This window comes from Rutilus rutilus (genome assembly GCF_951802725.1).
Source record: "Rutilus rutilus genome assembly, chromosome: 23".
Classification (NCBI taxonomy): Eukaryota; Metazoa; Chordata; class Actinopteri; order Cypriniformes; family Leuciscidae; genus Rutilus; species Rutilus rutilus.
The window spans coordinates 3,107,501-3,125,000 of record NC_140233.1 but is presented as its reverse complement, the minus strand read 5'-3'; the positions used below and the strand labels follow the sequence as shown (position 1 = coordinate 3,125,000).

The 17,500-nt window shown below is 35.5% G+C and overlaps 2 protein-coding genes across 6 annotated transcripts in view; one reads left to right on the top strand and one right to left on the bottom strand.

The window, feature by feature from the left end:
- The window catches only part of myo9ab (myosin IXAb), a 100,136-nt gene that overhangs the window by 2,735 nt on the left and 79,901 nt on the right, over positions 1-17,500 (top strand). For 4 of the 5 annotated variants that reach the window (XM_084396818.1, XM_084396816.1, XM_084396815.1 and 1 more), the window contains exon 1: positions 12,456-12,591. The exons of the other annotated variant lie outside the window; for it this stretch is intronic. In XM_084396818.1, the coding sequence (XP_084252944.1) occupies positions 12,518-12,591 (74 nt within the window). In that variant the 5' untranslated portion in view covers positions 12,456-12,517. Of the gene's footprint in view, positions 1-12,455; positions 12,592-17,500 lie in introns of those variants that run through there. 5 annotated transcript variants of the gene reach the window in all.
- Positions 9,483-10,633, bottom strand: LOC311282777 (uncharacterized protein; the record flags this gene model as incomplete). Its single annotated transcript, XM_084396785.1, has 2 exons — positions 10,025-10,633; positions 9,483-9,645 (listed from the first exon to the last, which is right to left on the bottom strand). The coding sequence occupies exons 1-2, from the start codon at positions 10,174-10,176 to the stop codon at positions 9,483-9,485; spliced, it is 315 nt and encodes a 104-aa protein (XP_084252911.1). The 5' UTR covers positions 10,177-10,633.

Here is a 17,500-nt window from a genome sequence, read left to right as displayed (position 1 = left end):
GTATGCTGTATACTGTATATCAGTTATGTTATATTACGGTAATGATATATATCCCAGCAGTGGAATGAATGAATATGAAATGACTATATTCTGTAATCATGCAGTAATTCCTGTTATTAGACGATCTGGAGAGTAAACGGCTTTATAATGAGAGACTGCATTTCATTATTGGGTTTAATTGAATGGAAACGACTTTCTCACTAAAATTACAAGAAGAAAAAGTCCATCCGTCCGTAATTTATCTATTTATGAATCCCAAAATAGGCCTCAGTCTCTTTTTTTTTTTCTTTTTTTTTTTCTAAAAAATAATTCTGATATATAAAAATACATTATTTATTATTATACAATATTATTTGTTTGTGCATTTTTTTGTGTATTTATTTATTTGTTTGTGTATTTATCTATCTATCATCAGAATTATTTATCAGAATTATTTTATCATGAATAAAACACAAGAAGTACATATAAATTTAAATAATGTCTATATACAGTGTATGCCTATTTTTGGCATTTTCAGATGAAATGTGATGTTAAGATTCAGATTGTGATGTGAACTGAAGACTCGAGCACATATGAGCTCCACACTGTCCCTGAAGCAGCGTGAGGAAGATGATCAGAGGATCCCGGCTCTTCATCAGCTCTATTAGTTGATTAGCAGCTGAAACGCTTCTTCCAGCTTTGATAGGCCTCGTCGGATGAGTGTGTGTTTAACTGTGTCTGGGTCAGGAGTGTGTGTGAGTGTGACGACGTCCTCGTGCTAAGCTGGCGTTTGAGGGATTGAGAAAAGCGCTATAGAAATGTAACAAATTATTATTTTATAATGATTAAAGTATCTCTCAAGACACACACTCAGGAGACACACACACTCTGCTGTATGTTAGTAACGTGTCATTAGGGTTTCTGATCAGTAGTTTCCTCATGGAAGCTCTCGAACTGTCGGCTCTGCTCAATATCTAGTGATATTTCATATATTTATGTATTTTATAAGCACTTTCAGGCATTATAGACAGTGTTGGGATGCTCTCTTCCCTGAGTAGGCAACAGACATCAGGGCCATTCGTCACACACACACACACACACACACACACACACACACACACACACACACACACACACACACACACGGACGGACGGACGGTCACTGCGACGTCTTTCATTAACCTTGAATCGCCTGGCTGCTTGAATCCAACCCAGTTTCCCAAAAGCCTGATGAAATATTCTCATATGTGAAATTTAATGTGGAAAAATATACACAATTAAAATGTTTTAATCAAGTCAAGTCACCTTTATTTATATAGCACTTTTTACACACACATATATATATATATATATATATATATACACATTTTTATTTATTTATTTATTTTATTAAATATAATGAAATATACTTTTATTTTATTTTATTAAATATAATATAATAAAATAAAACAAAATATAATATAATATAATAAAATATAATAATATATACATTTTATTATATTTAATAAAATAAAATAAAATATGTATTATATTTAATAAAGTTTTTGTATTTTATTATTATCTATATTCTTTTTTTTATTGTATTTTATTATTTGTATTTATTTAGACAGGACTTTAAAGTGTGCAGGAGAAGGAAGCACATATCTCAGAGTGGTTTGGTTCTCGCTCAGTTACACTGGGTGTGTGTGTGTGTTCCTGAGTGTGTGTTCCTGTGAGGTTCTTCAGCGCAGGTGTTGTTCATATGCAGATGAGCTGGTGCAGGTGAAGAGAAGAGGAGAAGTGGAGGAGACGGCATCAAACGCTTCCCGACTCCCACACTTCTCCATCTGTGATGTTCAGATCAAAGACATTACACAACTATACGCTCCTCATTAGCCTGTGCTTTCAGTGTGTGTGTGTGTGTGTGTGTGAACGCTGTCCCCGTTCTTCATTACTGTACACCGACGCAGGACAGAGCTGTGTGTGTGTGTGTGTGTGTGTGTGTGTGTGTGTGTGTGTGTGTGTGTGTGTGTGTGTGTGAACGCTGTCCCCGTTCTTCATTACTGTACACCGACGCAGGACAGAGCTGTGTGTGTGTGTGTGTGTGTGTGTGTGTGTGTGTACGCTGTCCCCGTTCTTCATTACTGTACACCGACGCAGGACAGAGCTGTGTGTGTGTGTGTGTGTGTGAACGCTGTCCCCGTTCTTCATTACTGTACACCGACGCAGGACAGAACTGTGTGTGTGTGTGTGTGTGTGTGTGTGTGTGTGTGTGTGTGTGTGTGTGTGTGTGTGTGTGTGTGTGTGTGTGTGTGTGTGTGTGTGTGTGTGTGTGTGTGTGTGTGTGTGTGTGTGAACGCTGTCCCCGTTCTTCATTACTGTACACCGACGCAGGACAGAGCTGTGTGTGTGTGTGTGTGTGTGTGTGTGTGAACGCTATCCCCGTTCTTCATTACTGTACACCGACGCAGGACAGAACTGTGTGTGTGTGTGTGTGTGTGTGTGTGTGAGTGTGAACGTGGCGTTAAGATCCAGTCCAGTGCCGATCATTCAGTGAAAGATTCAAACAGGTGAACCGATTCAAAAGAGTCGAATCACTGCCATGAATCAGTGTTATACTGTTTGTTTATTCTAAAGTAATGATTTCGTTTGGCCTTTGGAACGCCGACAGAATCACGGAATCCAGTCATAAAGTTGGAATTTACAGTATAATGCGGAATATCGCGGAATCTGGCAAATGTTGGATGAGTAAATCAAAAGTAGTGCTTCATGAAATTAATTACTTTTAAAAAGATTAATTAAATTTAACGTTTTATATCTTCATTTGATTACCACCATTTATTTTATAGTAAATTTGTATTAAATCATAAATCCAGAAAAATGCAAACATTAATTTCATAGGGCCCTATTATTATAAATTTTTTTTTATAAATTAAATAAATGTTATATAATTCTATAAATTCTATAAATTACGCTTTTTGATGATTAAAATGTAATTAAACCATTGAAATGGAATACAGAAAAAAAATTAAAAATGGAAAAAAATGGAAAACAGAAAAATGTAAGTGGAAAAAATGGAATTTGTGGAAAAAATAAGTGATTTTATAGGGCGTTAAAATTAAATTTTTAATGATTTTAATTCTATTTGATTACTAAAATTTTTGACCATTAAAATGGAATTTGGATGTCATTGGGCCCCTAATCACTGCATACCGTCTACAGTCGCACGCTATTCCCAGCAGAACGAGGGAATGTTCCGGAATGCCGCACGTCATCTTCTGCTGAGATATGAAGTGACACATCATATGAGACATGGTTGTAAAAGCACGGACAGCCTCGATCCCAAGGCCATCAGAGAACATTCCCATCGCATTAAACCCTGAGCGTGAAAAACCTCCTGATCCAAGAACAACATTCACACACACTCACTCGCATATCGAGGTTAGAATCTCTTCTGAAACTCACGTTTTTGTCCCAGTATACTTTTATTGTCTTTTTCACATATTTTAATCATTATAAATTGGGTGTCATTCATAATCTGAAACCTCAAAATTTAAAATTTGACATTGCTTTACCATAAACACGGTACTTTAAACTTTTTTTAACAGGCTCCTCCCCCTAGTGGGCGGAGTCAGGTTTCAAATTATACGAAATTTACTGCACAATTTCATAATCAAAACTTTTTCTAATATTGACAAAACGCATATCGTCGGAAAGGTCTGAGTCTCAAGGTTCTGTATCTGGTGACTGTTTTGTGATAGAAGTGATATTGTGACAGATATATTAATTTGTGACTGGAGAAGGGTTAGGGTAGGGTTATATGGGTGTCCCCCGGTGGATAGTTTTGGTACTGCGCCGAAACAAAATCTCACCGGAACCTTTATTTTTGTGATAACAACTTCAAATTTGGAACACAACTTTGTTGAACATTTAGCTTTGATTTTGTAGCAACTTTAGTGTGCTAATTATTTAGTAAATATATATTTTGTATAAAATAAAAACTTTTAGCTCAATACATTACAAGAACCTCAGGCTGTAAAACATTCTATTTGGAATCTTTATTTGATGTGGAATGTTTTCAGATGATAAATCCAGATCAGTGTATTTTGATTGACAGGTGATTATACAGTAGCCGGTGAAGAGCACGGATGCTGTGAGTGGATTTCAGTCGGGATGATGTGAGGATTGTGTGCGTTTTTTCTGGAAGATTGTAGATTAATTTGGAAGTATATCTGGCGTTTGGACGAGATGATGCTGTTAGAGGAGGATTTGTGTGTGTGTGTGTGTGTGTTCATGTTACTGATGATCAGTTGTGTTTTAGAGGAAGTTTCATCAGTCTTCTGCTGTATTTGGTTGTGTAATGTTTCATAAAGTTGAGTTTCTTTAGAGTAAATCACCTTTTAAAAGTAATGTGATGCTTCAATAATAATTTTATCAATTACATCATTACACCAGTAGGTGGCGACAAGTGACTGTTAAAAAATGTATTTGTCATTGAATCATTCATTCAAGAGATTCGTTCAAAAATGTTGATTCATCCTGTAACGAAACCCGTGAAATCTTCGTGTGAGTTATTGAATCATGTATTTTCGGGAATATTGTAGATTAGTTTGAAAGTATGTTTGGCGTTTGGGCGAGATGAGGATTTGTGTGTGTGTGTGTGTTCATGTTACTGATGATCAGTTGTGTTTTAGAGGAAGTTTCATCAGTCTTCTAGTGTATTGGATTGTGTAATGTTTCATAAAGTTGAGTTTCATTTCTTCCCTATGACGTGTTCTTCAGGGATGAAAAATTATCATGTCTTTTTAAACCCGTTTTTTCCCCAGGTAATCTGTTCCTTTAAAAGCTCTTGTTTCCTGATTGCGATTGCAGAATTCGTCAGATTAATAACCAGTATGGATCTGTTATCTGATCGTCACCGCTTCTCTTCCTCATGTTGAACTGAATAATCATATGAATATTGTTGAAATCATTTTTATGACGTGTGTGTGTGTGTGTGTGTGTTTCCTCGTGAGATTCCTGCCTCAGTGGCGGCCCATCATGCCCTGGGGCAAATCCTCACTTATGGTTGTGCTAATGTGTGTGTGTGAGTGTGTGTGTTTTAACCCTAATGACTGCATCCTTTAGAGTTAAATGGAGTGTGTGTAATTCAGTTCACTGATAGTCCCTGGCTTTCTGAAGAGGGCTGATATAATGGCACTTCATGTTCATTTCCCACCAGATTAAACTGAATTCATGTTGGAATATAATCTGTCTGAGATTGCAGACACGAGCTCGAGGTTGTTTTACCCGCCTGAAGGAAACTGCACTTTTTTGTCAATTTAGCGTTGTGTTTTATTTAAGGATGCAGCAGTTTCCCTCAAATAAATTTTATTCAGAGAGTGTGTCCGTTTGCCAGATTACTGTGATTGGTTGCTTTGTGGTTGTTGTGGATTTAGTTTTTAGGGCATTGCCAGATGGTTGCTAGGGTGCTTTGAGTGGTTGCTAGGTGGTCGGGTCAAAGTTTGGAAAAATATTTAAACTCTATACGTTTACTTTCAATTGCATTTAAAGCAAGATCAATTCTGAACCACTGTTGTTTAGAGCTGCACGATTAATCTTTCTGTAGCGCGTTTCCATTACCCTTCAAATTGCGCAAATTGAAATTGCGAATTGAAAATTGAAAATACGCCCAATGGAAACGCGTCAATTTCGCAAAAACTCCCATTTATCGCAAAAAAGTTTTCCCGCTCGCATGAGGAGGTTTTTCAGGCAACTCGAAAAAAATAAATATTTCGTAAAACTGCAATGGAAACAGTTTTTGCGCATTTACAGTCACCTGACGTGATGACGCGGTGTGTTTGGACAGAATACGAGACAGAGCTCTTTATTAAATTCATACAAGACAAAATAATTACAGGAATAATGGATTCTAAACCTCAAATAAATGCCACAATCAAGACCTCGAAGCAGATCTGAGGGAGAAACACCCAGAAACACCTCATATGAGCCGCTCACAAGTATAAGGGTCGTTCCCTACCATTAATGCTTGGATAACACACACACATCTCCTTCCATTAATAATAATGGCCAGTGCAGTGGCTGGGATATACAGAATCCTACCAACGTCCGTTGCCATGGTTTTTGGATTTACTTATTGCGAGAAGTTTTAGTCGCATGACATTGGTTAATGGAAACGCCGTCATTTCGCAATAGTTTTTTGTCGACATTTAGAAAAAAATTGCTAAAGTTTTGTGCAAATCTGTAATGGAAGCGCACCTTGTGTTACAATAGTTCAGATTATTACAGACGAACTGGGATAAAAGGTTATAGTTGAGATAAACACTGATGTCGAAGCTAGCAATCAAAATTTGAAAGTAATGTGATGCTTCATATAATGATAGTGTTGATTACATCGTTGCACCAGTAGGTGGCGACAAGTGACTGTAATAAATATATTTGTCATTGAATCATTCATTCAAAAGATTCGTAAAAAAAAATGTAAATGCTGATTTATCCAGTAATAAAAATATTGACGTTGAAATTCAAATTAATTAAATGTTTTTGTCTATTCAGAATCATAGGAGAATCATGATTTCTATAATAATAATAATAATAATAATAATAATAATAATAATAATAATAATTAATCTCAGTTCATCCAGAATTGTGCAGCTCTAATGTTGTTGTTGTTGTTGTTGTTTAATAAAACCGTTAGAATAGTTTTCGGTTATTAAAATAAAAAATAAAATTAAAATATATATCAATATTAGATGAAAAACTTAAACAACAACAACAAAAAAAGAAAATTAGGTGTTGCTTTGGAAACTAACTTCAAGTTGAAATGCTCAAATTACTAAAACTGGAATAAAAATCAATTAAAACTAAATGAAAATGAATAAAAATTGGGGCCAAACCTTGTCGTCCTTCACATCTTCTCTTCTGCAGAACAATGTCTCCTTTATGGGATTGTTTCTAGTGTCGTGTGCGTTATTCCCGGGATCAGACGCTTCTGAGAGATGAAGGGCATTGTGGTTTCTGTGTTTTATAAATAGATTCGACTGACCTACATTATTGTTTTTTTATTCATTATTGGATATTGACTTGTTGAGTGAGAACGCAGCCAATGTAGACTGTTTTTATTTCTTAATGCGTTCCAGAAGAGTTCCCTGTTATCCGGCAGGAGATGTGATCCTGACGTGCATCATGGGAGTATTAGTGGGGTTTTGTTTAGGCAAGCATCACTGTTACTATTTCTCTGTAGACCGTTAATGAGAAGCACTTTTATAAATAAAATAAAATATGCATCAGCGAGTCAAAGTTCCTGTTTTACATAATTAAACCTGTTTAGCATAAAGGCCAGTGTGTAAAACATCATGGTAAATTATTCTTGTTGTTGATCATTTTACACCTGCAGATTATAATAAATATAATATAATTATTTTTTTTATAAAATAATTTTTTTATATAATTTATTTATTAATTAGTAGTTTAATAATTATCATTTAATTATTAAAATTGTATAATTCTTTATTTTAAATCTCTCTCTCTCTCTCTCTATGTATATATATATATATATATATATATATATTTTTTTTTTATATATAATACACATTTAAAATAAAAATAAAAATAAAATATAAAATTTAAATAATTATTTATATATCATTTTATTTATATTTATTTATTACACTGAAAAAAATCATTTGTTGAATTTAATCAATTTTTTATGGTAAGTGGTTAGTTCAACTTAATGCATTTGGTTAAATGTAGCTAAAATCAATTGTGTGCAACCACTTACCATAATTTGTTTTATTAAATTCAACGAATAATTTTTTTCAGTGTATAATAAATTACATTTATATTGTTATTATATAAAATTTTTGTATTTATTTCTTTTTGGAAGAAAACATCTATTGTATGGTAAATAGTCTAAAAATGTATAGATGAAAGTATATATATTTTTGTTTATTGGTGTGTTATTGTTAGTGTTGTTGTTGTTGTTGTTGTTGTTTGTTGTCTTCCTGGTAATCGAACCGAGATGCTCATAGATGATGATTTTCAGAAGTCCTGTATGACGGTGAAATGTGATGAGCTGCAGATCCTCTGATATACGACACCACAGATCATCTGAGGACAGCAGGCATGAAATCGAATGCGTTAGTGGGAGAGAAATGAAACGGAGAAAAAAAATGAATCTTCCATGTTTGATTATCTAGTACAGACTCTTTAAAAAGGCTCCAGTTGGAGGCAAAGAGGAATTTTACAGCCTGAAGCAACAGAATAACCTCTTTAAAGTTGACATGAACTTGAAAATGACTCTTTCTTCCCACTACACACTTTTCTCCTCCTTTTTTTCACATCCTGTTCTACTCAGAGAAAAATCACAACCCATTTTACAGCCATTATGTGATATTTCTCTCTGTAATTCTTCAGAAGATCAACTATATCCTGGTGTTTTAAAGAAGCCAGAAACCAAAACACTGATCTGAAGAACCTAGCGATGGACGATATGAACATTTTGGCCAAAACTGATCACCGATAATTCATTATTTTTGAATGCCGATAACCGATATATCGGTCGATAAATCCAAATCCAAATTTTTATATAATTTTTGAGAGCCTGATTACAAAAACAAAAGTCTTACCATTAAAAGCCACGTCTCAAACACACAATTATAATGTTCTCATGATAATTTTATGTAGCCGATATGACAGACTTGCTGCACATGTTGCGCTGAACTGTGTTTTCCCTCTTCGAAGTGATTTCAATCATATTTCAAGCAATTCAAAACCATCATGTTGAACAGTGCGCATCTGAAGTGTCTCAGCTGAAGGAAATAATCCATTATTTATCAGCTTTAACCCTCTGAGGTCTAAGGGCATTTTTTCACTTTTTCTTCGATTTTACATATCTTATTAAATTCACCTTTTAAAGGCAATTACATAACATAATCCCATGTGTTTTATATCAAAATGTGCAGAGAAAACCCAGCTCTTTCTCTGATGAGCTCACCACTTGTCCTAGAGCATTGTGTAAAGAGAGAGAGAGGGATAATTTGGCTCTAAAAGGTGAAAAATATAAGTCCGATTTTTGAAATTCTTCAAATCTCTTGTGGAAACATACCATTACTCACGTGGACGAATTATTTTGGCCCTTGATATGGGTTCCCCAAAGTCTTAGGGTCACAAAAGTAGTGTAATATATGAATAAAATAGTAGATAATGAATAATAATTGTCTAAAGTGACATTTTGAAAAATCGTTTTTTAGTACAAGTTTTGTCTGTGACTCTACCCTCACCAAATGTTAGAGGGACTGAGATAAAATAGGACTAAAATAACTTCCTACTACATATCAAGCTTTATGGGATGTGTGCAAATGAAAAAGTAGCATTACAACAGGTCTTTCTTTCAAGCAAAACGTTTACTTTGTGAAAAAAGCTCACTACTAACAATATTCACAAAATGTAAAAATGTTCATGTTTTCTTGTCAACTTTTCAACATTTTTTTTTTTCAAACCAAAGCTGAACTATATATTAGATATTAGAAATAGTGCTGGTTGATGCTGGGGGGGTACGGGACCTCTTGGCTGGCCGGGTTGGTGATGATGGTTGCTGTGTAAGGGCTGGTGGTGACCTGGTGACTGGTGGCAGGCACAGGTGAGGCTGCCTGTGTTACACTGGGCCCTGATAGCTGTGAATCCTCTCTGAAAAAAACACAAAAACAAATAAGTTAGGACTTGCATTATCAATTTGGCCAAAACATATTGATTCATAACTACAAGAGATAATGTTATTCAAATTGTGAATTGAGGTGAAGAAATATTACATTAGTTATCAAAAGTAGACCACCAAAAACAGCCTACATGCCTACAACGTTACTATTTGTAAGTGTACGTTACCTCAGTTTTACACAAGAAAATAACTTTTACATAAAGTAAACACTTTGCTAAAGGCACAGTCAATTTGTCAAAGTTCAGATACACAAAGCAGTACAGCGCAGCTTATTTTAGCCAAGATGGTCACAGTTAGTCTAGCACAAAGTGCACCATGCGAACAAGGTTTTTATAAAATAAATATGCTTACCCGTCTTCAACTGGATCTCTTCTGTGATCATAATCCTCATCATCTAAAGTTACATCAGAAGAAAATCCATCAGGCTCGGAAACTCGTTCATCCTCGTCGCTGCTCTCCAAAACCGCCGCAAGTACGTCTTTCAATACCAATGTCTTCGCCATTATCTCTCATCGTCTTCTTCTTACTTTTCCTCTTTTTATATATGTTTTTGCCATGTTTTTTTCGCGGTCTTTTTCTTTCGCGGACTTTTCTACTCTTTCTCTCTCCATGTCAGCTTTGTATTTTCATCACTGTGAGGAGATGGGAGGGTACTTAGGGATTTCAACCGCATCTATTGGTTAGTTTCACACAAAATGCAGACAGGCAAGCTAGCCCACCAATCACGCAAGGTGAACGGTCAAATTTTTTTTTTTTTTTTGTGAACGGTCATCTTGTCTTCCCTCTTGCTCCCTGTGTGAGTCACGTACGATTTCGCGAGAATAAGGACGTTGAAGCTGAGAATCTATCGATTACGGCAAAATCAGAACCATTTATGTGTGCTGCACAATCGCGGAGATATTAATAGAAACATTTAGTAAACATCGAGTTGACGCGCCCGCGCGTCACCCGACCTCAGGGGGTTAATATATTAAAGAATAAGAAAATTTGGCCGATACCGATAACATTAAAATGTAACATATATCGTCCGATACCTATAACATTAAAACTTACCATATATCGGCCGATACCGATAACAATAAAATGTAACATATATATCGTCCGATACCGATAACATTAAAACTGACCATGTATCGGCCGATACCGATAACATTAAAACTGACCATGTATCGGCCGATACCGATAACATTAAAATGTAACATATATATCGGCCGATACGATAACATTTAAACTGACCATATATTGGCCGATACCGATAACATTAAAACTGACCATGTATCGGCCGATACCGATAACATTAAAATGTAACATATATATCGGCCGATACGATAACATTAAAACTGAACATATATCGTCCGATACCGATAACATTAAAACTGAACATATATAACATTAAAACTGAACAAATATAACATTAAAACTGAACATATATCGTCCGATACCGATAACATTAAAACTGAACATATATAACATTAAAACTGAACATATATAACATTAAAACTGAACATATATCGTCTGATACCGATAACATTAAAACTGAACATATATAACATTAAAACTGAACATATATAACATTAAAACTGAACATATATCGTCCGATACCGATAACATTAAAACTGAACACGTATATAACATTAAAACTGATTAAAACTGAACGTATATAACATTAAAACTGAACACGTATATAACATTAAAACTGATTAAAACTGAACGTATATAACATTAAAACTGAACGTATATAACATTAAAACTGAACGTATATAACATTAAAACTGAACGTATATAACATTAAAACTGATTAAAACTGAACGTATATAACATTAAAACTGAACGTATATAACATTAAAACTGAACGTATATAACATTAAAACTGAACGTATATAACATTAAAACTGAACGTATATCGGCCGATACCGATTACATTAAAACTGAGAATATAACGGCCGATACCGATATGTGGCCGATATATCATGCATCCATTCAAAAAAACATATACTGTAGAAACTGAAGATCCCTGAACAAGCAAACAGAAAAGTAAAAGTTCCTGTGAAAGAAAGAATTCCTGCTTTAATGCATGAACTGAAATAACGTGAAGTGTGTTGTAAGATAAAGTTTAAATTCAGCTGAAAGGAAGAAAACAGCGATCCAGTGACCGACTGAAGCTCTGATTGTCGTTTGGACGCAGAAGTGAAACTCTTCAGAGGATGTGAAACTGTTTTCTGCTCGTTCTCGGAAGATGATCAAGCGTCAGAGAGATCTCTGCAGTTTAAGGGAGGACAGTGAGTTTGTGTCCTCAAAAAAACCCATAAACTACAATTAAACCATTTCATTAAAACCAAACAAACTTGTCGAGCACAGTGTGTTTTGTCTGCTGCCGAGAGCAAGAAACAACTGAAATTCAGGAGAGATTTAGAACTATAAAAACAAGCCTGTTGAGTTCCTGAGAACATGATGTTGAACACATTAAAAACCAATGGTCACATGTCCATCTTAATAGTCATGTTGGTAGTTTTCACACTGGTAAGTTGGTTGATTTCAAGTCATTCCCTGACATTTAGGATGATAACAGATACGGTTTGTTGTCTTGTCGTCTTCTCGAGAATAGCTTTGGGATTTCTCTCTGTTGTTTAAAGACAATAAAGCGTTGGTTCAGAGTTCAGAAGTCTGGTTTGGTGGCATTCTTCGTGTTTCTGTCCGGTGATCTCAACGTTTATGAGCTCAGGAGAGCGTTGGCCTGAGTCTCTCTGAGCGCACGCGTGTGTGTGTGTGTGTGTGTATGCAGAAGCAGATTTCTGGAGTGTGTGTGAGTCGCGTGAGGAAGACAACCAGCGTTTTCACTTTCTGATGCTTCATGAATTTGATGACTTCAGTCACACTGCATGCTGGGTAAATCTCATGAAATCTGTCACCATAACAAGGTGAGAGATTTTTTTTTTTTATTAAAACAGGCTTTATTTTTTAACTTATATTCATTTTTCATTTATATTTTTTATTTTATTTAGTTATATTTCTATTTATTTTATATTTATAATATTTACTTATATTATTTATTTCTTTATTTATATTTACTTATTTATTTTATATACTAATTTACTTATGTTCATTATTATTATTATTATTATATTTTTTGGTAAATGTATTTTTTTAGTAAATGTTTTACTTTTATTCTTTATTTTTATTTATATTATTGACTCATTTTATATACTTATATTCATTATTTATATCTTTATTGTTATTTTATTTACTTTATTTATTTTATTTATTTACTTATTAAATGTTTTACTTGTAGTCTTTATTTATTTATTTAGTTATTTATATACACTTTATTTTCTTATTTATTTTATATATTTATTTACATGTATTCTTTATTTTTTACTTATTTATATACTTATTTACTTATATTCATTGTTTATTTGTCATATAAAATGTTATATTATGCTACTTATTTATATTAATTTACTTATTATATATTATATGTTTACATTTGTATTTAACATAATATATATAAATAAATATATATATATATATATATATATATATATAAATAAATATATAAATATAAATAATATATTATATAATAATATAATATAATATATAATATATTAATAAATAATAATATATTTTATATATATATATATATATATATATATATATATATATATATAAATGATTAATTTATAAGTTTATTTATTTATGGGGGGATGACTTGAGATTCAGGCTTTGCTCGCGCTGCTCTTCTCCACACGGCTTCATTAGTTTGATCCAGACGAGAGCAGACTCCTCCTTTAGCGGTTCATCCAAACACAAAGCGTTGTGCCGCTTCACGTTTGGCTTCATTCAGAGCGAGAGCGAAGCGTCTTCAACATGAAGTCTGCAGGCCGTTGTCAGGGTTCATCTCTGAAACACGACAGTCACTGGAAGTGGATCTGAACGTCTGTCTCTGTTTGAACTTCTGACTGTTCATTGACCGGGAAATGTTTCTTATTGTATGACAAAGATGGTATTTAATTTCACATTCATGTATGACCAGCATGTCCAGGACAAACACTAAAAAAAAAAAAAAAAAAAAACATTATTATTATTATACTATATACTATACATTATGATTGCAATTTAAATTATATACAATTTTTATTTTCATTTTAAAATAAGACTAATAATAATATAATATTTGTATATTTGTAATTTCACACTACAAAAATAATGATCCTAAATTATTTTTGTCTTTATTTTGAGGTAAAATATGACTTGTTCATGTTCTTGGCTTTTGTTTTAACACCAGCACATACAGCTTGTAAATTGGATTCCTCTGAGATTTCATATTTCATTTGTGTCACGCGTGATATTTCATAAGTCCTTCCTCTTCTCTAACTGTCAGAAAACTTCCTCCTGTGAAGCAAATCCACCTCATGTTTCTCTCACTTACTAAACCAAAGAATATTAAAGCGATAGTTCACTTTGAAATTAATTTTTGATATGTTTTAGCTTACCTCAAGGGCATCCAAGATGTAGGTGTCTTTGTTTCCGCAGTAGTTTCAATTTTGATATTTTTAGGTCAAACCGTTCTTGTCTGTCAGTCATATAATGCAGGTCTATGGTCACTGGCTCAAAACACAAGCACAGAGTCCAAATTAAAACAATTCCCCATCATAAGTACACATTGATGGCCTAAGACACGAAACGAGCGGTTTGTGTGAGAAAACAAACAGTATTTATATCGTTGTTATCTCTGTCGCCTTCGCTACTGCAGTTCAATGGAACGAAACCGTAGCCAAGGCGACATCTATGTATATATCTATACCCGCCCGCGCCGTCAGATCATTTGGACGTGTGCTGTGTTCAAGAGATAACAACGATATAAATACTGTTCGTTTTCTCACACAAACCGCTCGTTTCATGTCTTAGGCCATCAATGTGTACTTATGATGGGGAATTGTTTTAATTTGGACTCTGTGCTTGTGTTTTGAGCCAGTGACCATCGACCTGCATTATATGACTGACAGACAAGAACGGTTTGACCTAAAAATATCAAAATTGAAACTACTGCGGAAACAAAGACACCTACATCTTGGATGCCCTTGAGGTAAGCTAAAACATATCAAAAAATTAATTTCAAAGTGAACTATCCCTTTAATAGTCTATATCAGCTACCTATGTTTTTTTTTTTATAATTGCTTTTAATAGAGGGTTTTCACGACGCGTCATCAATCCGGAAGTCGGCCATTTTGGAGGTACTGAACGTAAACAGTGCCATTGAACTGAACGGACTCGCAAATTTGGCTGATTATTGCTTCTGAAAAATGGTCAAGTTTTGGTCTGTACTCATCGGTCGCACCGAGAAAAAGCATTTCTAGTTCTATAGACTGCCGAAAGTTAAAGAGAAGAGTGCAAAAAACTGATGAAAGATGGCGTTTGTGGTTGAGAGAGGCACAGCATCAGCCACATGTGTAAATGAAGCGTTAACTATGGCTAAAATTTTGACGTATAATAGTTAACTATGGGTACATACACACTGTCAATCCGATTATCTTTGTATCCGATTGGAATATGATCTAAAATGATCTCCACACTGTATTGCAACTGTTCAGAACCGATTTGTGTGTCCACGCAGCTCTTTGACAATATGGCAATGATGTTGCGTTGATGGAGAGGTTTGCATTTACAATATAAATGTTTTCTTATTTAAATTGTACAATATGGAAATGTATAGCCGCCGCGCTGGACTACTGCGTCTCGAGCTGCAGAACTGTAGGATGCTGGTAGGTTACTGTATGCACAACTCTTTTTCATCCGCGCCGGTTTCAAAATACTTTTCAAAAATAATAATTTTCTGCTCGTCCGGCACTTTGCATCAACACAGCCTTGTTTCGGCAGCGACTTTCAGCATGTTCCCTATAACAACGTCTGATGTTTATATTTTACGTGGCGTGAGAAAGTCACATAAACCACGAGAAAGAGCGTTCAGACTGGTGGATTTCCTGATATGTGATTTGAATAGGATATTAAACCACATATGGATGTAGCTTGAAACTGATTTCATGTGCTTTTTTTTTGGACTTACAATCTGAACGTAGCCAATGTCGGGATACGAAAAAGAAGTAAGGACTAGAGAAGCTAGCTCGTTCAGATCTTTACCACATATTACCTTAAGTTTGTCAAAATTTTGAGCTCTTTCCTGCTTACCAAGTCCTTCTCTATATAATTTCGCAGCTTCCATGTGTTTTTCCCGTGGTTTAGACATCAGAAATTAGTGTAACAATGTGTTCAATAGTACATAAACAGTGCAATCCATGCCGTTGTTTACATCCGAGTACCTCCAATATGGCCGCGCATCCGGGTAACTGACCAAATCGTGACGTAGGTGAAAACCCTCTATAATGTAAATGTAATATGAAATTGCAAATGGAGTTGGAAATGCTGTCTAATGATGTCGTCCAATCAGGAGGAATAGAGCTTGGGATAGGCTGAGGCTATAATGATGTCGTCCAATCAGGAGGAATAGAGCTTGGGATTGGCTGAGGCTATAATGACGTTGTCCAATCAGGAGGAATAGAGCTTGGGATTGGCTGAGGCTATAATGATGTCGTCCAATCAGGAGGAATAGAGCTTGGGATAGGCTGAGGCTATAATGATGTCGTCCAATCAGGAGGAATAGAGCTTGGGATTGGCTGAGGCTATAATGACGTCGTCCAATCAGGAGGAATAGAGCTTGGGATTGGCTGAGGCTGTAATGACGTTGTCCAATCAGGAGGAATAGAGCTTGGGATTGGCTGAGGCTATAATGACGTCGTCCAATCAGGAGGAATAGAGCTTGGGATAGGCTGAGGCTATAATGACGTCGTCCAATCAGGAGGAATAGAGCTTGGGATTGGCTGAGGCTATAATGACGTCGTCCAATCAGGAGGAATAGAGCTTGGGATAGGCTGAGGCTATAATGATGTCGTCCAATCAGGAGGAATAGAGCTTGGGATAGGCTGAGGCTATAATGACGTCATCCAATCAGGAGGAATAGAGCTTGGGATTGGCTGAGGCTGTAATGACGTTGTCCAATCAGGAGGAATAGAGCTTGGGATAGGCTGAGGCTATAATGACGTCGTCCAATCAGGAGGAATAGAGCTTGGGATTGGCTGAGGCTATAATGATGTCGTCCAATCAGGAGGAATAGAGCTTGGGATAGGCTGAGGCTATAATGATGTCGTCCAATCAGGAGGAATAGAGCTTGGGATAGGCTGAGGCTATAATGACGTCGTCCAATCAGGAGGAATAGAGCTTGGGATTGGCCGAGGCTGTAATGACGTCGTCCAATCAGGAGGAATAGAGCTTGGGATTGGCTGAGGCTATAATGACGTCATCCAATCAGGAGGAATAGAGCTTGGGATTGGCTGAGGCTGTAATGACGTTGTCCAATCAGGAGGAATAGAGCTTGGGATAGGCTGAGGCTATAATGACGTCGTCCAATCAGGAGGAATAGAGCTTGGGATTGGCTGAGGCTATAATGATGTCGTCCAATCAGGAGGAATAGAGCTTGGGATAGGCTGAGGCTATAATGACGTCGTCCAATCAGGAGGAATAGAGCTTGGGATAGGCTGAGGCTATAATGACGTCGTCCAATCAGGAGGAATAGAGCTTGGGATTGGCCGAGGCTGTAATGACGTCGTCCAATCAGGAGGAATAGAGCTTGGGATTGGCTGAGGCTATAATGACGTCATCCAATCAGGAGGAATAGAGCTTGGGATTGGCTGAGGCTGTAATGACGTTGTCCAATCAGGAGGAATAGAGCTTGGGATAGGCTGAGGCTATAATGACGTCGTCCAATCAGGAGGAATA